The sequence below is a fragment of the Anopheles marshallii genome, chromosome 2 (genome assembly GCF_943734725.1).
Source record: "Anopheles marshallii chromosome 2, idAnoMarsDA_429_01, whole genome shotgun sequence".
NCBI classification, from domain to species: domain Eukaryota; kingdom Metazoa; phylum Arthropoda; class Insecta; order Diptera; family Culicidae; genus Anopheles; species Anopheles marshallii.
In genome coordinates this window covers 21592306-21616175 of record NC_071326.1, presented here as the reverse complement: position 1 = coordinate 21616175, position 23870 = coordinate 21592306, and the positions used below count along the sequence as shown (strand labels likewise).

The 23870-nt window shown below is 44.5% G+C and overlaps 2 protein-coding genes across 2 annotated transcripts; one reads left to right on the top strand and one right to left on the bottom strand.

The window, feature by feature from the left end:
• Positions 1-3535: 3535 nt before the first annotated feature.
• LOC128710165 (acetylcholine receptor subunit alpha-like 1) lies at positions 3536-14232 on the bottom strand. The gene is made up of 8 exons (XM_053805207.1): positions 14044-14232; positions 10098-10142; positions 5615-5724; positions 5037-5217; positions 4457-4917; positions 4154-4377; positions 3819-4078; positions 3536-3739 (listed from the first exon to the last, which is right to left on the bottom strand). The coding sequence occupies exons 1-8, from the start codon at positions 14230-14232 to the stop codon at positions 3536-3538; spliced, it is 1674 nt and encodes a 557-aa protein (XP_053661182.1).
• On the top strand, positions 8719-9979 carry LOC128710166 (uncharacterized). The gene is made up of 4 exons (XM_053805208.1): positions 8719-8877; positions 8961-9586; positions 9657-9767; positions 9841-9979. The coding sequence occupies exons 1-4, from the start codon at positions 8719-8721 to the stop codon at positions 9977-9979; spliced, it is 1035 nt and encodes a 344-aa protein (XP_053661183.1).
• Positions 14233-23870: the final 9638 nt, after the last annotated feature.

The following is a 23870-nucleotide window of genomic DNA, read 5'->3' as shown; positions in this document are numbered from 1 at the left end:
GCAGACTGCAGGCTGCACTTTGTAGTTTGCTATGGACTAGAGTTGCTTATCTGTTTTGTTAACTATGAAAAGTGTTTACTGTTTACGTTTTGTTTCGTTGAGCTCTAATGCAACCCGGGCATTACGTGTTATGCCCGAACGGTGACTTGTGACGGCAGATGATGTACGTGCTGATGCCATCTGCCCCCGTGTTCGCCACCGGTCCATGGGGGGTTTACTGTTTTTGTCTTGGTTTTTGTTTAAAAGTTTCACGAATCCCGTCCACAGGTTGTTTAATCCGTGCCTTTCCCCCGCTGGCCCCTCAAGGGCCTGTCTCGAACAATACGCGCTTCGATGTGTATGGGTGAGGTGACCGATCCGGTGCCTTTGACTCGATCGGAATACGTAGCGGAATGTCCATCTAATCTGGCGCTCATCCGCACATAATAACAGCTCTTAAAACTACCTTACCTTACCATGCTACTTGCTTACTAATGCTAAGTTTTTGTTTTGTTAATGTTAATGTTGTTGTTTTTTGTTTTGTTTTCGCATGAGATCGGGATGCACTTTACCCACCGATAATGGCGGGCCGCATCCAGTTCGATCCATCGTGTGTGATGTGAGTGTGTGTGTGTGTGTTTATTTGTTACGTTTCACCAACCTTTTGATGAGTCCTTTTTATCCGCGCACGCCCGTCCCGGGGTTCGTCCGTGTGCGCGGCTGATACAAATTCTAACTACAAGATTACATTACATTAGCTTTGTACGAAAAAAGTAACTCCCCCAGTACCGACACACGCTTTGCAGTGTTATGTTGCTTTGTTTATAACCCCACACCCCAACCCTCGTATGTATACATGTTTACACCACGCTTCTGGTGCCGGTGTGCTATTTTTTTTCCTTCAGTGTGCACCACTAGTAACAAAAGTACACCCGCCCAGTCGCTCAATTATCGCTCAATTCCCTTCAAATGGATGAATATAAAATACATACACTCGTCTATAGCGATACTTTATTAGTACATTAATCGACTTAGCTAGGTTTTTGGCTTAGTAAAAAATGTTTATCTAACAGTACAGTAGGATGTAATGTAACTTCTTTTGTTATGCTGTTGCTGTCGTTATGCTATTTGATCTTACTCCTCTCTTTGCGCGATTTATGTAAGTGTGTGGGCGAGCGCGCGGCCGCTCAATGGCGTCTTGCCCAGAACACGGTCGCGTGTTCGTTTACGAGCTCGCTTATCGTCTAAAACGGATCTATCGGGTTCCGGGCGCAATTTCAATGCTTTGCGTAGATTTTTTGATTATTTCACTCAATTAGTTAGAAATGGCTGCACGCATACGCGCGCCCATCATTTATGCTACGTATGCGCATCCCGATGCTGTCCCGTGGTGCAATTTGAGCTAGTTTTAATGTGATTGGAAAATGGGTTCTTCCTTTATAAAAAAGCTACCCCTTTTTACCGAGCTTGCGCAAAACACCGAATTACTTACTCGTTTTATACAGACCTTCGCTTTTGAGCTGCTTCTCACTGTGCCAATGCACTGCCGAATGCAGTTTGGTTTGCTGCGGTAACCGTATTTGTGTTTTCCTTTGCTTTTGTGTTTCGTTCCACCCAAAATGCATGATGTCGTTTGGAGGCGGCATGCGGCTACATTAGCATATTCGTGTTCACACAATGCCTTTGCGCATTGTCGATAGGATCGTCTTCTTCTCCTTATATAATCCGGGAATTTTGGTAGAATTTCCTGTAGTTAAGACACTTCATTATCAGACCAATTCATGCTGATTGTTTTCATATTTTTTTAAACATATTATTTCTACCACGCGCGCCCCTTTCGACTGCATATGGCGCATAGTGCGTTTGCTTGTTTTGCCTCCATTCTGCTCGTTTAACACATTTGAAACAGTCGAGTTAAAACCACTACTATTTGTAACGTAAAACGGCTCTCCCAGTCGAGCGGGAGCGAATAAGATACGCATTGTGTAATAGTCGACTGTACGGTGCCAGCCGCGAACGAAGCATGGCCCTGATGCACTTGCAACATCGAACTGATAGAAACAGAAATGCCGTTAAAAAACGATCCTAACAGACCTCTACTATCAACTGAACGCTGCATAACTCGCCTGACAACAAGGTGCACAGAATCCGTGTATTACTTTAGCTAAAAACAGTATCAAAACCCGTCAACAGGTGACAATTTCCCGTGGTGCGCGCTGGATAGCGTTCGAATTTGCTACTGTTACTGTGGGTACCGATTGTGCTGTTGTGTAGTGTGCTGTTTTAATCCATTTCCCAATTGCCCACAGTTTGCTGCACATCATGCTGTTGATGTACCGATGGAGCTATGGTAAACCTAATGTACCGGCTGAGAAAACCTGAAAAGCATTCGGCGCGATCTGTACACGCTCTGCTTCTATTAAATTTCTATCGCACGAAACCAACGAGTTAACGGTGGGAAAATTGAGAAGTGCTATCAAACAAACTTAACTATAACAACAAATTGTTCGTGTGCTATTTGCTCATTTTTTTTTCACCCGCGAATCGAAATGGCTGCGTATTACTGCTATGCTACTAGCCACCTTCGACAGGTTACGATGCGGCTCTCTACACAGAGTGGCGCGTAACGCGGCCACACATTAACGCGGCTTCACTTTTAATTAATCTTTTGCTGCTACGCGGACACTACACTGGGGAAGCGGTTTGCTTACTAGAGCTGCTACGCAGCCAGTTTATCATGATTACTTTGAAGTGTGCATCCATTAGCACGGTTTGCTTTACTCCTCCGTCGGTGTCCATTTGCTGCGGGCTGCGAGTGTGACTGGTCTGTTGCGGTTCCCGCGGACCGAGGGAACGTCACGATGTTTGCGGCAGATCTCCCCTTAATCGAATAGCAAGCGATTGTTGCCAGTGCGGTACACCCGAGGTTAAGAATATCGTCACGACTTGCGCGTGTGACTGTTGGGAGCAGTATGGATTACTGCCGGATCCACCGGATGCTCTCGTTTACATTAACCTTAATTTGATTGTTATTGACACTTGCATGTTTGCACACATGCTGTTGAGTTTGAGGTGGCAGAGAAGGATTCCCAAAAAAATTACGGAGCTAATCAAGATGATAGGAACGTAGTTCGCTTGCCTTGTATCGCAAGTTAAGAGCAATGCGAGGTGCCTTTGCACGAATGTTGCATTACTTGCTTGATTAGCGTGACGCTTACGGCGTACTGTTGACAGAGGCAACGACGTTAGATCACTGGACCTAACCCCAAGCTTCTGTGGGACCGGGGTGGAGGGTGAGGTGACTTACGTGAACTCAGGAACGAAGTGATCCGAGCGAATGAGAGATGAGGGAGGATGAATGGATGCAGAGCGATATGGAAAGGAAGATGCTGTACAGGATTTTGTGTACCAGTTCGTTGTTTACCGTATAGCGGACTAATGTTGCTGATGATGGGTTACGCGACTTGATTGGCGTTTAGTGGTCATCCTCGTTGACCAGGGTTCGCATCCAGTTTAGAATGTACTTCCAAACGGCGGATGCGAACCCGGGCGGATGCTATACATTCTCACTCCCCATTTTGAGCAACTCCATCTTCTTCTTGGCAATCTTCGAGTACATGGCATCGATCGGTTGCGTGTTGTCGTACAGGCTGGGCGCTTGCAAGATAATCAAGCATGTGCCCATCACGCACGCTATCGTAAATATCCACAGAAACAGACGATCCAGTACTAGTGCCACATATTTCCAGTCTTCCTCTATCTGCCGGTTGCATGGTGAAAGTACAGTTCAAGATGGACGATTAGCACGGGTGTACCGATTCGCATCAGCAGATACTTACACTTTCGAACTTGTCCTTATTCCTAACATGCTGAGCAACAAACCGTGACGCTTCGATGGTTTTCTCCATCTCGCGTAACAGCGGCTTCTCGAAGGTAGGGCTGAGATCGCCGCAACACGTTGGGCTCATATCCCCGTTACCGGTCGGGCTGAACAGATCGTCATCTCCGCCCGGCAGTGGCAGTGCAGGTAGTGGAGGCTCCCCAAAGCACGGTCCAACGCCACCCGAGGCGGCCACATCAAACCGTGACGGCGGCAGTGCTGCATTGGGGTGGGATTTTGCCAACCGTATCAATATGCAAGATCTGGCCATCGATCGCGCTCGTTTGTTCTTACCGGGTATATCGAAGTCCGTGCCGTACTCCTTCCCGCAGAATCCGACGTACTTCTCCACATCGGGCGGCACCTGGAACACGTCCGTCAGTACGTCCGTGGGCGTCTGATCATCGTTATCGGATGGTTCATCCTCCTTCTTCGGTCGCTCTATGCACAGAACCTTAGGCAGTAGTTCTATAAAAACACGATGCACCCACGGTGCCATTCGATGCGTGACGGGCGATCTAAGACAAAGCGAACAACAACGTGTTCAGTAAGTTACAGCAAGTAATTAAGGGCACGGATTCACGGCACGAAGCTTACCGAAAGTTGACATTCAGCACGGCAATCGTAACGACGACCGACAGTGTGACGAGCATCATGGTGAACAGCAGATACTTGCCCAGCAGCGGTACCGTGAGCGACGTCGGAGGAATGATTTCGGCAAGCAGCAGAAAAAACACGGTCAGCGACAGCAGTATACTTATACATAATGATATCTTCTCGCCGGAGTCACTCGGCAAATAAAACACTAGCACGGAAAGGAACGATATCCCAACGCAAGGTATGATTAAGTTTACGGTGTAGAAAAGTGTCTTTCGCCTTAACGTTATGTTAAATATAATATCCGGATATGGTTCTTCACAACAACTATAAAATTTTTCATTCCTAACGGCAGGCACCTTCATAATGTCCCATTCAACTGATATATAGTAATCTTGCAGATCGATGCCGATGTCGATGTTGTCTGAGTCCGGTGTCTGCTGGAGGTGCCGAAGATCGACCTGCGTTGTTGGGTGGTGAGATTAGAACGGACAGGCAGAGAGAGAGGGAGAGAGGAAGAGTTAAGTGCAGCTGACCGTAGCGGATGCAGTCAGGCCATCCCAACATCGCCGTCACTCACCATGTAACCGTCGTACGTCCAGGATCCGAATTTCATAAAACATGTTTGCTCATCAAATGGAAAATATTCAACATCGATTTCACAAAATGATTTATAAATGGCAGGTGGTTTCCATACTACTTTACCCGTATGATGTAAAATTGCTTTTGTCATTATTGTCACCTCATAGTTACCGTCCGCACTGACGTAGTGTACACCCGACGGGGAAAGTGTGCGTGTGTATGTGAGTGTGTAAGAGAGAGAAACAGAACGGAAGATGGAAGAAAATCGCGTGAGAATCGGGTCGCTCCGGTCGGAAACATTTCTGGTGAAGTGTAACCCATCCAGTGTACGTGTGCCGGGTCGGTTTGTCAGTGTCAGAGGCAGGCGATCGCCCGGGCGGTTGGAGTGGCACTCGAAACAGTCAACCAAACGAAGCACTCGTCGGGGTTGGTGCTATGATTTTACACCGGTTGCAACTACTGTGCCGGAACTTACCTGTCACTGACCTGTGGTGACGAACCGAACCTCATAAATCATCACCCAGCGCCCTCACCTACATAGATACATGCCGGGGGATGCAACAAATCGACACTTACTTATTATACAACACTATATCTGGCAGCCAAATGTGTTCGGATGGGACGTGCAGGGTGTCCACTCCACCGTAATCATCTGGGTTCCATTTGAGCTTGTAATCGTTCCATTCCTGCGATAAAGAGAAGAGCGGTCAAAGAGTGGGCGGGTTAAGCAAGGCATCGGATAATCAGGCACATGCGTTGTACACCTGCACGGATTGCTTGTCAGTACATAAGCGCAAATGTATTCCATTAATCTTTTGCAGCTATCATGATGCTTAATGGATAAAACCAGTTCCTCGGAGGAAAAGAGAATAAATATGAGAAACAGTGTACGCGGAGTCACCTTGTGTGAAGATAATATTGCTTGTTGGATTGCACTTCGACATGAGAATTGTTCAAGAAGTTGTAGTAAATGTAATGGTTTAAATTATATAAAATATCAATCATATTAGGTTCGTTAAAAACGTTTAGTTCCTGAAAGCCGCCAAATCTCCAGGTTTCTAGTTTTTAAATATAAATTATTTTTCTTTCATCGCGGAACATTCAAGAACCGGTATTTCACAACCTCCGTAATGGGATATGTCTGTTCTGCCCCCTGTGTCCTGCTGGAAAACTAATCGTTCACGCAGTACCTAATTAATTTCTAGCACAAATTGTTTTCGCTAAACAATGGGCAGCATGGACTGGCGCAAACCAAACACCAACAACGCTCATTATCAAAATTTAATATCACCCCATTAACCATCGTCGTCGACCAGTCAGTACAGGGCCAAAATTCCAACAAAGGTTCAATCTTCGTTGCGTGAATCTAATCGGCAAAGATCACCACGGTTCGTCTGACCGGGTTTTCCTGGGGGGGAGGTAGGATTGCGCTGGACGCCTTCGTACTACGGCCGCCTCGGTAGCCATCGGAGGTTGTATGGCAGTAACGCACCGGCACCGGTTGTCAGTCGGAGCAGGTCGCTTTCATGTGGCCGCCGGAACATCTGCTGCTGACAGCTCAATTATGAATCGCTTATCCCGCTTTGCAAATCGTTCCCGGTGCCATCCGCTGCACGAGAGCTGCTGCACTTAAAGATCGTTTGCCGTAGAACGAAAGGTGTCCGTGGAAGTAACGGTGGCAGAGGGAACGAGGAACAGTAAATGTCAAGCTGAGGACTGTAAACTTCTCGGTCGGTCGGTAAGCCACACACGAAGACCGAGCTAAGGCATTTCATTTCAGACAGCAGGTCAGCTGATTGAAGTTGTAGTGGTTTTCTTCTTGCCAAAAACCAAAAGCCTTGAACAGGTCGGAAACCATCGTTTTAATCCGGCCCATCGGTGGTAGTAAAACCACAACGACCATTCGTCAATATACCACAACAGCAAGAGCTTGCAACCAGACCGATCGATATACCCATTTCGCAACGTTAAGTGCAGGAAGTCAACCAATTTTTCGTCCATCAATTCGCACAACATTAACTGTCGCGTAATCTGCACGGAAGCGGGCGTACGTTCCGCGAAACGAAACGTTACACCCGTTAAGCCAACGAACCGTTTAACGCTGATGTGTGTCGCTGCGTTACGAATTAACAAAAAGAAAAAAGAAAACCCCTGATACAACCCACACAATGTTGTGGTGGCAGCTGTTTTGAATCCCAAACTGCACTACAACTGCAGGCAGATGAAACGTCCGACAGTGTCGTAAATTTGCACAATGTTTACTGTTGCGATTCGCCGTGCAGAGAACTGACGTCCATGGCGGAAAATGCATCGCAACGGTTACTGCACATTCGCTTCAGCATATATTAGCCATCAGGCCAATCGTTTGGACAAAAGTACGCGTTAGCCCCTCGCGCAAAAAGAGGGGCCTGTTTATTGCATTTTAATGGCATGGATCTTCTGCGTCGGTCGGGGTTTCGACGCCATTTGGACACACCGATGATCGCCATCTCCAGTAGCCGCCGGTGATCGGGAATATCCACTTTGAAATATATTCTATTTGTACCCAAGTATTGTTCACGTTTTTTGTTTCTCTTTCTCTCTCTCTCTCTCTCTCTCTCTCTCTTTCTCTCTTTCTTGCTCTCTTTTTCCATGCCTTATTTTTAGACACACGTTCATAACACGCACCATTTCGCTGCACTAGAATGGGAACACTGGGACCACTTAAAATGGTTCAGCGGTTTCACTTACACAAGGTTACCCACGACCCGCACGCACCCCACAATTCTAACGACATTTACAGTAAATGGTGTTTGAGCTTTTAAACTACGCAAACATATCTACAATATCGCTCCGGGACATGCTGGTCGGAATGTATGGGTGCGATAAAACCGATGATACACTCGGTGCCGGTGCACAATATTTAACGTTTGGTAGGATTTCAACGAATCCCATTAATTTTAATTGTTTGTTAACTTTACGATAATGGTGTACGGGGTGGAAGCATAAATGATGCCTAAAGCTATTGTTTTATCGACTTGCAACGAATTTCGTGTTGATACATAATACAGGGGTTTTGATGCCCATTGCACAAATGTGTAGTTAAAAGAACAATTTGAATTTTGGAACAAAAGTACAGAAGCAATAAAATGACTCTCGGTATTGTTGTCTTTTTCTAAGAATCTGGTAACAATGTTTACCAGATGATTCAGACATTTTTTAATAATTTTAAATATTCTACATATAAAACATTCGGTAGTCTATCTATTTCTTGTAACATTAACACATGTCCCTATAACAACTGCCTCAAATCAACGAACCGCATTGACTGCCGAATGTTTCTAACTCAATTCCCCGTTTCAAAACGAAAGTTTCAACGTATACTTTCATCCAAGCCAAAGTTCTATATTGCCCTGTCAAATTAGTCTATTTGTCATGCAAACAAAAGGAGAAAGCGTTTCCCGACAAACTCGAAACACTTCGTGTCGGTGAGCGCCCCGGCCTAGCCGGCGCTATTGTCAATTTTTTTGACAAACAAAACATTTCATTTGTACAGTGTGTGTGTGTGTGTTTTTTTTTCTTTCCAAACAGCAAGAGAAACATAAAGCTTTTCCGGGCGTAGGCGAGAACAAACACGATTCGTTCAATCAGTCTCAATAAGCCTTTCGCCTAGTGCAGCTAACGGTGTCCAACGGTTCGGCATGTACTCCACGTCATTGCTGTACGGTTTGCTAGCTACTTTGTTCCTTTGCAGTCAACTCGTGGCCTCACAAAATGGTACATCATCATCTGCCAACCGTAACAAGGTGCTGTCGCGAAGGAGAAGATTTTTGCTCTTCCCACCCGGGGCTAACTTTATCGTACGTAGTGTTTCACTTACTTATTTATATTTCGTACGAGTGATAGGCAAAAAACGACTTTACTTTTTCGTCTCATTCAATAGGTTACCGTTTCTGGTGGTAAAGGAACCATCTTTGAAACACCTCGGGGCTACAATCTGGTGGCTGAGTTGGATATGTATCACCCGCTGCCTGATTACATGTACCATGCGACATCGTTGCGACTGGGTGAGATTGCGTTGTATCCAAATGAGCAAACCACAACGATTAAACCCACGTCTCCATCAAGTGGTGAAGCACACCACGACCACGAACTGTCAGAGCAGGAGCTCAACGAATATCTCAAAGCACACCCAGAAGCGTGGATACCTACAAATTGGATCAGAGATCGTGCCGATTACTCCGGTTCTAAAGTCACTAAATCTGGGACACCGAATGGTATGAAATATTTGCAAAAAGACTCACAATACCACCAATACACCCCCGTCACATACCAGTCGTGGAAAAGAAAGCTTTGGGAATCGACCGGAAATGATCGTCTCTATTACAACAATCTACCCCCGAAACGAGTGCGATCGTTGTCGGATTTTGGGACCGAAGATAAAGAATCTTCTTTGTGGACGGAAGCTAATCATCTCAACATAAGCCACCATCTGGGATGGGAACATTTCCATCACTACCGCGACAGAAGAAGTCTTTTCCATCATCTGGAGACAACGGTGTCCAATTTGTAAGTAAGGAGTAGATAGAACGGAAGAAAAGGTACGATTTATGTCCATTCGGTTCGATATCCCACCCAGCTTTGGATTCCATATGCGCGAATGTTTGCTGAGGGCTATTTGCGAAGCACGGAACCTTCTACCTCCCAAGGGACGTTCCATGACTGTTGATATATTGCGGGTCATTTTCACGTAAGCATACACAAACGAACCATCGTCTTGTTTGTGCCACATTTGTTCACTTTCTTTTGCCGATCGTTCGCAGATACCCGCTAAAGGCTGACCTTACCGACGAGTACAGTGAGATGTTGCGAGCAGAAACTCCAAACTGCAGAGAATTATTCAAGGACCGTTGTCGGTTGAGTGTACTGCAGTTGATATTGTTCGGAAGATTTGAGCTATAGAATGATTCCAGAATTGAGCGTTTTCTGAACCACTGTTAACGAAGGAGTGAAATCCTAGTCTAAACACAAGAAAAGCAGTAGCGTGTAACTTCTCGGAGCGAGCAGTAGCGTAACTTACCTGTTCTACCCACACGTTTGTCGTCATAATTTGATTCTTGAGATTCTGAAAGAAAAACACATAACAAGAGCATTAGAATTCTCTTTCTCATATCGTCACCCTACGGCTAGCAAAACATTGTCTCCCTTCAAAACAACACTGGTTATATAACGTTAAACCCACAACATAACCGCATCTCCACCATCTAAAGAAATGCTCAAAGCTCTACCGTTCAATATCGATGGTAGATTTGAGTTGAAAATTTCTTTATAATTCACTTTCCAATCATTAGCATACAAATTGACGAAGTCAAATTCGTACCGAAGAATGTTCTGAATGCTGCAAGATGGATGGTGGTCAAAGCATCGGCAGTAAATCAATCTGTCTACCGTCGCTCATCGCCTCCACTGGGAGGATACGGTGGCCTTCGACAGTGCCGTCCTTGATCGGGTTGTCGATACGGTGTGCAACCCACCGAAAGCCACCGCTGAACGGGTAGGAAAGGCTTAATTTATTCGGACGTACGGTACGGTAGTCGAGAGCCTCTAGTGTGTGGTTGTGTGCTTCGGAACGGAAGAAAAATCGACTACAATAATGCTCACACCCGCAAGTTTCGTCGCTCATCAGACAGCGGTCTCGAAGAGGCTGTGCACGACGGAAGGGATTTTGGCGCTTTACTTCCCAGGACCTTGCCGTGCGAAGACAACAAAACAATACAATCCGAACGAAACGAGTCCGCTCCAGAATGTAGAAATGGCAATGAATAAAACAATAGAACTGTTGTTATTCAGTGGAAACTATTTTCCAACAAAGTTCGCAAACGAATTTCAATTGGTAAAGCCCAACAGCTTCCTCACAACAACAAAAGCACAGCTATTCGTTTGGTTGGCTTGGCAGTTTTATTTGCAAACTTTCGTAACATTGAATCCAACAACCAAAGCCAGCCATTATGTTGCCTGCTTGGCCCTGGCGCTATCCGTTTTTGCCTATCATGGTTCATCAATTTAAAATTCAACGATATTCCGCTCAGACCCAGTACAAACCCACGCTTAAGCATACCCATTTTGTGGGATAAATTTCAGATAATCTTTGCATAACGGGCTGGGAAGAAAAGGGCATTCAAATACGGACGAACGGATACACTTTCTTACGAGTATACATACACATTAAACTTTAATCGAACTTCCAATCTACTCAACGTGCACGAAAGCGTTCCCGTTTTATGCGAGACACATTTTCCAAGCGCCCGTCATTTCTACCATGCAATACACCGGAACAACACGCAACCAACGAACGGTTGAAATGCATTTTCTTTACTGCAAACAAAAAATAACGCACCGAGATACACGCAAATCGTAAAATCCCCAACTCCAACCCCAGCAAGAAAAACCCGCCCACATAGCATCGGTTCCACTCGGCACTCCGGGGAAAGGCCTCCGTACTCGTAAATTATTTTTATGTATGCATTCGCTTCAAAACGTCCATTCTCGGCCGGGCGCACCGAACGACGAAGGCGGAAGACCGGTACCGAAAAGTTGCAAGAACACACCAACCAACCAGTTGCGGCGAAGTGCGCTATCAAACGTTGGAAGATTTTTGGTTTTTATTGAACACTTTATGCCGCCATCCCGGGGTACGGAAATGGCAATCTGTTGACCGTTGCCACACGAACGGAAGGACAGAAATCGATTCACACCAAACCCAACCATCCGACCAGCCGAACTAACCAGGTTCAACCACCCTCGGTGCCGAATGGTGAGGCCGTGTTTACGGCGAGCATCCAGCGAATGGTCAACAAAACGGAACGTTTACCGGGATCGATGCGCCCTTTCCGCATCCTGGGTGGACACTTTGCACGAGAAGATGCGACCGTGGTTCGAGGTCGTGATGTAAAATTAAACTCTGCACAACCAAAACCTCCCGAGAGGCACTTGGGGCGAGTAAAGCACCGAAGCAAAGCGATAAAGAGTGAGAAAAGGCCACAGCAAGAAACGTGGCTCGACGCCGAGGGCTCTGGAATGCTACGAAATGTTACGGAAAATGCTGCCAAATCGATTTGCAAATCAAATCACCCAACGATGGTTTTAAACATTTATAAGCTATTGAGGAGCTTGAGGTTTTGGAACGAATCGATACGGCTGTGGGGGATTCCATTTCCGCATCCACCGTACACCGTGTGATAACGATGATCGAAACGCAAAGGGTCCGCAAAGGTTTGCAGCGGCAAAACAGGGACAGAAGACCCACCCGTGCAGCTGGGCTCAGTAATAATAAACTGCGCCCGGGCCAAGGTCTGCAGCGTGTCGGACCACCGCCGTACCGTTCCCGGGCTGGACCACATCCGGTGGAATGGGCCTGCTTTTAGTAAGGTTTAGAAATGTATTCTTTCAACAGCTGGTGACAACACCATCATCGATCTTCAGTCAAAACAAGGTCCGTACTTATTACACCGCTTCGTCTGTTTTTTTTTGCCCTGTGCCCGGGAACGGTGCGATCTCGTTAAACGTCCCGCCATAAACCAACCGACCGTTTGTTTAGAGTGAAAACAGAACTTTTCTTTTATTATCAATCAGCAGTTTCTATGTTTCGGGCGGGGATGCCAAAAGAACCTGATGTCGTTGCTGGCAGCTTGATAAACGAAACCACAGGGGCGAACATTGTGACGATATAAACCTGGGAGATAATGTTTTCCACCATCTACTTTCAAAGATACTGTGCTATCTTGTACTATCGATGGTAAGTTTCATGCCATATCATGGGAGCGATTACAACAAGAAAGAACATGTGGAGCACTTTTTCTAGAGAACAATCTTCCAAAGTTGATTTTTTGTCTGGCACTCCTAATCTACTGTAGATCGTTGAAGATACTTTGACTTATAAACCGCTCAATTTAAACTTTGAATGTGCTGGAGCACTCTCATGGACTTAGAAATTTAAAATTGTCACGAGTAATATTTCTACCAATCCCTTGTAGAACAATTGTCGGAGTCATATTTGATACTTTTCACAGTAATTAGCTTGTGCTCGAAAATGCAAATTAATAATGTATTACCATATGGATAGTTTAATTTCTCATTAATATGCAAAATCGATCCAGCTGAAATACAGCTACCGTATACCGTATACGTATACCTAACCAAACATGGTCCATTTTCCTGCCAGATACATCTGTTACGTCAAACTGGATGTCTGGACCTTCATCCGTGCACCGGTACGACCAGAAGCACACCCAGCAGCCGCTCGAGGGCAGTGTAATTATTTTTAATGTCCGTACTTAAAAACTAAACTTTTCCCTCCTCTAATTAATTACTCGTTTCACTTAATGAAGAAAACGTACGAGATCGCACGGTTCACGGGATGGATGCTGGTCTGAATGTGCGGGACAATGACGAAGAACTGATGGCCATGCGGACCATCGCCTCGAGAAACTTTAAAGCTATCCCGGAACCGTCGCCCATTGGCTACCAACAGAACCATCCGCCAGCTGGTGTTGCCGGTCCGGTGTGCCTAGAACACGATGTCCAGTTCGAGGTTATCTTCAAACACGTCCCACGCCAATGAATGCCGTTAACCTAACACATCCACCCATCTGTTGACCTTACAGCAAGGCGGATGGAACCTTGGGATAAAAAATGGAACAAGAACAAAACTCAGATCACATAAGAGGTGATGCTGCTGGAAAGGATTCGCCGCAGCTAGCGTAGCAAGATAGCTGCGATCCAGTTCCGGCAGGCCAAATTACGCTAATGATGATGAATCACTGGACACAGCGGAAGAATCGGCCCGGTTTTTGGGAAGAATTCCGTGCCGAATGACTACACTGTTGTCCGAATTTCGTTCGAAATCCATCCCAAGCACTACCTACGCACCGAGCGCCACTGTAATTTGGTGCAAGACACGGCAGAATGGGGCGGCTTGCTCGAACGCACGTAACTTATAAAATATTTGACCGTCGGCTGCTACTTACCACATCAATCAACTGGGAGAGCCTTAGACCCATTTTGACTGTCAGACGATCAGAGTTGTTGCCCACGGGCCGTATCAGTCGGTTGTAGTTGCTCAGCAGGTCGTCATATAAACGCTTTGAGTCAGGGTTGGCCAGGCCGGTAGCAAATTGTAACGCTATGAACACAGCCGTGAGTAGCACGCTCCCCATCTTAGGCCAGGTCCACCCCTAGAATTGGAAAGATAAAAGAGGACATTGTAGTCAATATGGTTCACGATCGATGCTGCAATGAAGATGGGTTTTGGTTTGATAAGTTATAAAATTTGATACGTTACGATTCGCCATATTTCATCTATCTGTCAGTTGTGCTTCAATTTTTCTGCGTCATTCATAAGTGCAACATGTGTTAAAAGCTGTTTTCCTTTATTAGTACATAGTGCGATATCATGCTAATACTCAATTTAATGATGTTTGATGGATTACCATCCAGTAACTGTCGAAAGCGAAGAGGAAAAATCAACAAGTGAAGTTACGAATGAACGGATCATACCTTTAAGCAATTAATTTCCGCAACCAATCATTAGCACCCAATTGGTCATATCGTAGTGCTGTGCTTGCAATGCATTTGCACCTACTCGAACACATCCCAAACCGCAACATTGTTAATCATGGCTAGTACTTTTCGTGGCCTACTTACGTACCATCGCAGGTCAACGATCCATCGCACACGTTTCGGTGCGGACATCGAACGGTAAAGGGGGTAATTAAATCAAATTGCCAGCGCACGCCGTGCACACACGCGTCCACTAAAAAGTAGCATAAACAACGCATTCCCTCATTTCCATTACATCGCAAACATGCAGAGCAGCACTTTTTCCGCACCACATTTCGCCTAAGCTCTGTGAATTTATTCTTCCACCGCTAATTCCACACACCCACAACTGCAGCGCTGGGTGTGCTCCAGTGCCCTTTTTCAGACCTCGATTCAACGAGATGCGATCCTCGCGGGAGGCATTACTGCCGCTGCTGCTGCTGCGGATAATTATTTATTCCATGCATAATCCACCAATTTATGCATCACCGCTCGGATGCCAGAAACCGATGCTGGAGCACTGTGCCGCGCATCTGTGTGACTAGTCGTTAATTTCCTCCTTTTTCGTGGGTTGAGCGTGTTCGATGAACCGACATTTTCGGCTTCCCGAAAGTTAGCATTAAACACGTGGGTCGTGGCGCGTTTTGGGTGTGGCGCACCGACGGATCGAAAACACACGTACACAACGAAACGAAGCGCGTCCTCCAAGTGCGCACTTACATTGGGAGAAAGTCTTACGTATGGATGACACATTTCGCTGGGCTAGGAAGCGATGAGTTTCGGTTGGATCGAAAAGCAACGGCTCAAACGATTAGTACAACTTCCTTCGACGGGAGTTGGGAGCAGTCGCGTGATCCAAGAATTCGCGATTGCGTTTCCCGCATGTGCTTCCCCATTACAACGCCGCGCAATGAAATGATAATGCGCGGTGTACGATTTCACTACTTCAAAATGCCTTTCCCTATTGTTAGGCAAATTTATTCTCATTAGGAACGAATCCGGATTCGGTACGTTCGAGCTACACCTCGAAGTTGCGGAACACACTCGGGAGCACACTCGTTCAAAATTGCACACAGAGAACGGTTTATTATCTTGCCAATTAGCTACTCGCTGCTGAACAAAATAGTCTTCATTAGCTTTTGTATGTATATGCAGCAAACAGCATTACTATCTCATAAGGAATACATTAATTTGGAAAAATAAGCATTATGCTTCTTCCAATTCTGCTCAGTTTTAAAGCTTTTTTAAACCATGTTACTGTATTATAAAGTCCAACTATAATTAAAATTACTGTAAAAACTATACTTGAATCTCTTAACTACATGATTGACTCTATCTATCAATTCTAAATATCTATGAAACCTCGAGTATTTGTGAATCCTCAATAGTTTACTGATGTTTAAAGGATGATAAATCTGCAAAATCATTCTTATATTGCTTAATTGCCCTAATATTGTTGATGTTATTTAGTGTTGTATGGTAACTATTTGGGGTTTCACCAGCAAGTTACCATACAAATTTTATAATAGCGGCATCTGGGAAGATCCATAAACCCTCGAGAATCAGCACTGTTTCTGTGCTGTTTCTTGTGCATTTTCTGTGAACTGTTTCCACCATAAATGCTAATCTAAAAAATGAATGAAATTATATCCATAGTTTGTGTTGATAAAACTGACTTTTACAGATGTTACAACACCAATCGTAAATAAAGCAACCAACCCAAATATTCAACAAAACAAATCATACACATTTAGTCGCCATAAATGCTATTTAAATATAGAAGTGACTGAATAATAGTGTTGATGTCGATCTGATGATATCTTCAGTAAAACCGCTCCATCACATACCAAAAAAAAAGAAATGAAATCCCTCACACCGCAGGACTGTAACAAAGTGAATGTTTCCGCATCATTAATTTTGCCACCAAACGTTAAGCTTCCGGTTGACGGTTGTCCATCGCAATCGACCACAAATTTTAAGGTGGCAATTCTTATGCAACAAGTGCGGAATCGGAAATCCACACACAATCAACCGTCACACGTCGACGGGCCAGTGATTGAGTGAAAATTTATACCTACAAAGCACCGTAGCTCGTTTTCCAAACCATCGTTTGCGAAAAGGTTGCCAAAGTTGCACGTCAAAGTGGCACCCGAACCGACGCGCGCTATTGTTTGCTGTCCTACATGTTTTCACCTAGAAGTTTTCCGATGGGCTACTTGTTGCGGTTTGCTACGTCAAGGGATTGTACTTTTTTGTTGTTGTGCGTGTGTGTCAGTATGGATAGAGTCACCATTCCGAAGTTAAACTCGTTAATGGTGTGAAAATTTTATTGAATGATGGATAACATTGGTTCCGGTCCGTTTCACACAATATCGCTCAATAACGTACGCACGTGCCGAGACATGTTGATATAATCTTTGCTAGGTGCCGGGAAAGGCTTTTTTTTAATGTAACAAGTGTTATATTTTATGGATGCTGTCATGATGGAGCACTAATCAAACCATCTCCGATAGCGTTCCAAGTTGTGGTTCCTCTAACGAGACATCTAAATGAATATTTAAGTTGACGCTTGAAGAAGTGTTTTTCTATTGCAGACAAATTCAAGTCTTAGATATATTTAACGTATTTTTAGTTTTCTGCCTTTTCTTTAACAACATTGAAAGACACCATATAAAAATATTAACAGAAAAATCTCTAAGCCACCAAGCTAGGAAGCAAAAGATAAATATAAAGCGTGATTTGACGTCCTTTCGTACAAAACCATGGTCACTCGACAAACTAGCGCACAATGGCTGTCAAATATGCTGTACTCTATTCAGCTCTATTCATCTTAATATCATCAGGTAGTGACGCGGCTCCTGCAATAATCTGGTGTGACCTGAGCCCGGCTAAGCAAACCACGTAGGTCGTATGATATTTTGCGAGGAGCATAAAAGCGAACATAATCGCATATTCATAATTAATAATGCCAAGCCAAAAGCGATCAAAAGAAAATGTGCCCATGCAACAAAACGACGGAAAAAATGTAGCTAAAATGAAACACTGAAACGATCCAATGAAGTACACGTCATGGTTTGTTAGTAGCGGCAAGAGCGAAATTAGGACAGACAGTTTGAGGGGGGGTTAAAGCTACCAGATAGATGGATGTTGCCAGTGATGAGCTGCTAAGCAACAGAACAGAATCGTTCCTGCAGGGATACAGTCGGTAAACCAACGGCGGGTTTGTCGGACCCGGCCAGCGGATAACAGTCAATCGTGTATGGCGCTATTCAGCCTAATAAAGACTGGCATCGTCGTTCGGCAGGCAGCCGTTGGGATGAAATATGATGATTCATCATTTTTCCTACGATTAATCGTTTGCGCAAATACTTCCCTACCGGTGTTGCTGCCTCCATCGATGTACGAACGCGTTAGAATATCATTTAATATTGCTTCTTGTTACGTTTGCATTATATCCGAGTGAGTATGATACCACGAACCCTTGCGACTCGCGTTGCGAACGATTTTGCTGTTTTGACAGAACAGTATATCGATGTTGACAGATAGTCAACGGCTACGTAATTGCCAAATGGAGGAAAACAAAAGTTCAGAGCATTTACCGATAACGTTGAACAAGCGGAAAACTCCACTGCGAGCATTCTACTAATGAACAACTTTATAGCTTGTTCAGCGATATTTGGTGCCAAGTAAAAGCATCAAAATGTCTGCAAAATACTAAAACTTTAAGTAAACAGTTTCACACTGAAAACAATAGCAATGGTACGGTGGCTTTTGCGTCTGTTTGCGCTTGCCAAGCCAAATACACCGAAATTGGATGCGCGATACTTTGGGACAGCTGGTCAACCCAGAAGTCCATAACGAGATGGTTGCAACTTTGGCAGAAATACTAACCAACTCTCGGACACATACACGAAAAAAACAACGCCCTCCCGATGGCATGGTGCAAACCAACCCCAAACACATGTAACTGTCATGGGGGAGGATGGAGCTATATTCGCCCGCCCATGGCAAAGGACAAAGTGCAACACACAGCACAGGAACAAATAAAACTTTTCGAATTGATGGGCACCACAGCTTGTGCCCAAGACAATTTACGGAAGCAACTATGTGCCGTCCTCGGACGTCCTCCACGTCCACCGTGGCCATGCGATGGAATGTGCCCTGCGGTAGCAGTACGGACGACTCATCGGAAATGGACCAGCATTTCCTGCTGAGCGCCGAGAAACCAGCATTAAGAATCGAGTGTCATGGTCAAAACGGACGGATGTCAGTTCCTGGGAGTCACGAAACAGCTCGTACGACATGCCCAATTCCAAAACAGGCCACCAACCGACCGACCCGAACCAGCACGTCTTGGATATTGTCCCCGATTCGTTTGCTGCATTGGTGTGAAAAATATTGCACCACCGAGAATACAAACACCCGGCCGTGGCGGCCCCGCGAGAGCTTGGGCGGAAATGGAAAAATGGCTCCAGTCAGGGCAAGTCAATGTGTTAGTGGGTTAGGCCCCCGGAGGCGATCCACCCGTGCTGGTGAAGTTAGCACTGAACGTTGCCGCCTGGAGGTGCTCGTTCGTGCGTGATACTCGTTAAGCGGTCATAAATCATCGAATGTGAGTGACTGTACCAGTCGCGAAAGCGAAACAACCATCAGCATCAGCAGCTACCGAACAATAATAACACTGGCACCATGTTTCATAAGTTGGCACGCCGCTCCAACTACGGGGCGAGATGAAAACGTCCCCCTCCTATCCGGTCCTATCCGTCTAAAGGGGTTTTCTTGACTTTTTCGCTCCATTCCCCATTGCCCGGGTTGGCAATGCCGAATGGTCGAAAGTTTCCCCGCATCACATGATGTCTGTCCTGCATTTAAACCGTTTTTAAGTGAAGGGAATAAAGAAAAGTTGTACCCCGCCAGGAAAAGGTAGAACTTGTGAGAGCTGCGGAGTGGGAAAATATTTTTCCATCGTTAGAACACGATTTTTCAATCTCAAAACGAACCATGCCTGAATGGGTTTTGCTGACAATGTGACTGGCAAAAACGGAAACTTTCCCGCTACACATTTTTACCTGGCCCGCGGTGAATTGCTGATGCTGGAGGTGATATTATTAATGTAGCATTACCGGCGATTTTAATCATGCATGCAGTAAAAATGTATTTATCAACATACAAGTGATGAAGTAAAAAAAGCATTTGTTCACGCTTGTTCCATTCCATTTATTTATTCAACGTTTATTCCCCTGTATTTCCTGGCATTCCTTGTGCTTCTTGCATTTCTCGGGACAAACAGTGTCCATGTTGATCGTGCAAAGCTTTAAGCTATGATGTATCAATGACACATTAGAACAGTTTCTTAAACATACTTGAATTCAAATTATAGTTTCGAACGGCCGATCCCATAATCCAGCTACGCACACAGCTTCTTAAGCACACCGCCAATAAATACCTGTTGGATAATTAGTCATTTTCATGCCTTATTCATACATGCAATCGTTAAATATGCATGCTTCCGTCCCATTTAATCAATCAAGTTTTTACTGCCGCAAGAGATCGAAAAGACTGCCGCTTAAGATGCGGCCGGGCGGTATGCCCCGTCGGAAGGAATGGGATTAATTTGCATGAAGGATACATAGAAATGTGCACCGGCTCGTAGCGGCAGGGTCGAAGCAGCAGGAAAATATGAGCACCTGGGTTGATCGTTCCGCCGAGCAAAGCCGTTCCAGCGCAGAAAAGCGAATGGTAACGTGGTGAGAATAAATGAAGAATTAATTATTCAGCTGCGATGAGCTGTTGGTTTTCACACATGTCGTAAAGTAGTGCTGCAGGGAGTGCCCGGTGCCTTGTGCAAGCTTTCAACGCACCGTGGAACTGGGGCATAGGACTTTTCCTTGCTAGCATTGAAGAGGGTGTATACTTCAATCGGTTGCTGGCTTTAGCGATTAGAAAGGAGATAGTTAGTTCGCATAATAATCAGAAAGGGAAGTCGAGTCGATGACCTTCCGGAAATGAAGTTCATTCTAATGAATATTATGAAGCTGCGGAATAATTTCAAAAATAGTTTCTTAAGCAATTAATAAACAAAAGGAACGTTAAATTTATAAAGGAAAAACTCTAATTTGAAGAAGAAAATTAAGAAGCTCCTTTTCACAAATCCTTTTTTTATTATTATTATGCAAAAATTTCAAAACATACCATCAACTGAATAATCTGTTCTGATTCTGACAGAAATTATTTCTGTTTGGGTTAAAAAGTTAATACCTGGTCTAATAGATTCTTTTCTCAATTTTCCAGCCACTCGAATTGCATAAGCTGCATTCTTTAAAATTAACTACCCTAAAAGTACCCCCAAATAGACCTTTTTGAGACATAACAAAATTTTAAGCCTATTATCGGTTAACAGACACTGTTGTATGACTCCAAAAAATAATTATCAACTATTGCTTCACCCAATATAATGATTCTAGAGCAATTATTTTTCTTTAAAATTCTACTTATTTCAGTTGTACTGTAACATCCACAACATAGTGCAATTGACTCAATGTTCTACTGTATTCATTTCCCAAGCAGCCCTAGCGCAACGTTTGCTGCAGCAGCACCAGCTTGGCTTTACGGAATACAAAACAATCTCAAGCTGTCTCAAGAGAGATCGTTGAGGCACTGCTTCGTTACGCTTCTGTAAGCAGGCGTCATTCGCCCAAACCATTACCCACTTTTTGAAGGGTCATTCAGCGCCCCGCCACAGTACGCTTTTCACTTTGAATGCAGCTTTCGCGGTTTGGGTTGTTCCGGTGGCAACCAATCTTCAACTGGCCACTAACGGGCGCCGAATAATAAACAGGCGTAACACGATTACAAGCTACTGTCGCTGACATAATACTTCCGAGAAGCATTAAAAACATTCCATTGAAAATTGCACTGCGAATGATGCTCTTGCGGAAAAATACAAATACGGCGTCAAACTTCGGAACAAATTCGGTACAGTGGGCTTTAGGCAGTAATGAATTCCCACATTCCTTTCCTTTATATGATGAAAACCTCGTTTATGGCATCATGTTTAAATTACGATAATTTCTAAATGTAAAGTATAATGCAATACGAATAATGATTATTATAACCAAACAGTACCAACTCCTGGTGAGCCTTTCTCACTCCAAGATTCATAGACACCACTTAAAAAGAGCATGCAGAATGAAAACTAAGGGTTTTAGGTTACGGTGTTAATTAACGTTGCTTCGTAAGCATGGCCCCGTGGAATTGATATTTGGTTCAGCTGTGACATCGACAGCACAATGAACATTGGGACTGTGTCTAGTTTTCAACGAGATATTCTTACGGTTCAGCCGCTGTACTTCCTTTCCTTGCCTTAGCAGATTCAGGCTCCCCGGTGTTTGGTAAAACTGTGACATCGTTTTGACTCATTAAAATTCAGACCATGTTGAACTAATTGTGTCGCTCGTACGGCATTTGAATATTCTATGACTGACACAGTATCTGATCTTATGTAATACGACCAGCTCACCTACATCGCGTCAGGTAGCATGCTGGTTGCAGAAAATGGGACCCTTTTCATGAACGGTAATTGTGGTAATGGTACTGCTGACCCAATCGACCCTCCAACATGTCAATTGGATCCACTCTGCCGTAGTGCATAAAACAAGTTTTCACCATTGTTACTAACGATGGCAATGCAGTGGGACTGTTGTGACTGGTTTCGAACTGATCGAAAACGTTGATTTGATCAATCTTTGTTTGGGGAATTAATTAAGAGTGAACTAGCTTGGTATCGTTTTGTACGCAAAGCTCAACTGAACTCCACTCGGCTTTTCAACATATTTCCGTCTGTTTAATGATTCTTCATGACTATGATAAGTACGCAATTGAAAGAACACCTAACAATGGTTTTACGCAAAGCAAAATGAATTTCGTGATGTCAATTAAAACTTCCACACCTTAGAAACGGCAGCATCCCGAATCGCCACCGTGTTGACAAGAAACTAATTTTACAAATCGAGTTCTCACACGAATTCCGTTTCGCAGTTGTAGAACTTTCTACCTCACTGAACCTCGCCCTGCATCAGCACCACAGGGACTTCCGTAGATAGCATGAATACAGGGATTATGTTCAAGAAAACTTTGTTATATTTTACGCGTAAATTGCTTTTCCGGCTTCTATCGGTACGAATCTTCTACTACTTTAAGGCAAGCTTTCTTTTGGTCCTGGTCCACTTCCTTTTCGGCTTTCTGTCAGACTTATCCTCTGATGCTTGCCGGGAAGGTACGCATCGTACCGTTTTTTACACAGAAAATTTCATCTTTTTTACCCATGTCCTTCATTTTCTACCATTCCCTTTCCGGAGCAACAACACAAAACAAATCAAGGAAATCAATAGAAAAGTACAAATTGAGGAAAAAAGTTTATTGCTACCCTAAAACATAACAAACAGAGGAAACAGTAGCGTGATCCCATCCACAGCCGCAGGTGAAGTCTTTCATTGATTATTTTGAAGATTTGTTTTCCTGCTGCGCTCATCGCCAACACGCGGGAAAATATATTTCTACAACATTGCATTGTTTGAATGGTGAATCCCACGAATTCCCGCCCGGTACAGCGGTGAGTTGTTTTTGTATTCTTCGCCGTAACCTTTTCGTATCAAACTGCGTATGTACAGCCAGATCTTTTCATCATCATCCTGTGAGAAGTTCCGTGGCAAATGGCTTTGAACTCTCAGTGTGCTTTGAGTCTTCCAGCGCAAGTAGAACGTCCCACCTAGCGGGGATCGTAACAAAACAAGCTTTCTTCACTCATGCACAATCAGTGCTCTTGTGCCCACCCCGCTGTATCTCGCTAAACGTGCCCTGTGCAGACGTAAGTCTCCCAGATCCCCCATTCGACCTACTTGCGCGCTGGACCGCTTTCACGCTTAGAAACATTTACCCAATATTATTGTCCTGAAACGCATCACTGACCGTGGTTGTGAGAGCTGCAGCTTTTGCCGATGATGATGCTCGGCTATGATGGGTTTCCATTTGAATCATCTTACGCATGATGGACAAAGGACGAGATTCTGACAACAGTTCGTCAAGATGGTGTTTCCTGTTGGTGATGAGATCAGCCACGCTGAAGAAGTTTTTTCCACTTTACTTCAATGGAACAATGCGATATTGGTACGTTGTGTGCGATAGTATACATTGTATTAAAGCTTTTTATATACCATATGGTGAACAGTTTCGTTTCAAGCGATTTATTTCGAACAAT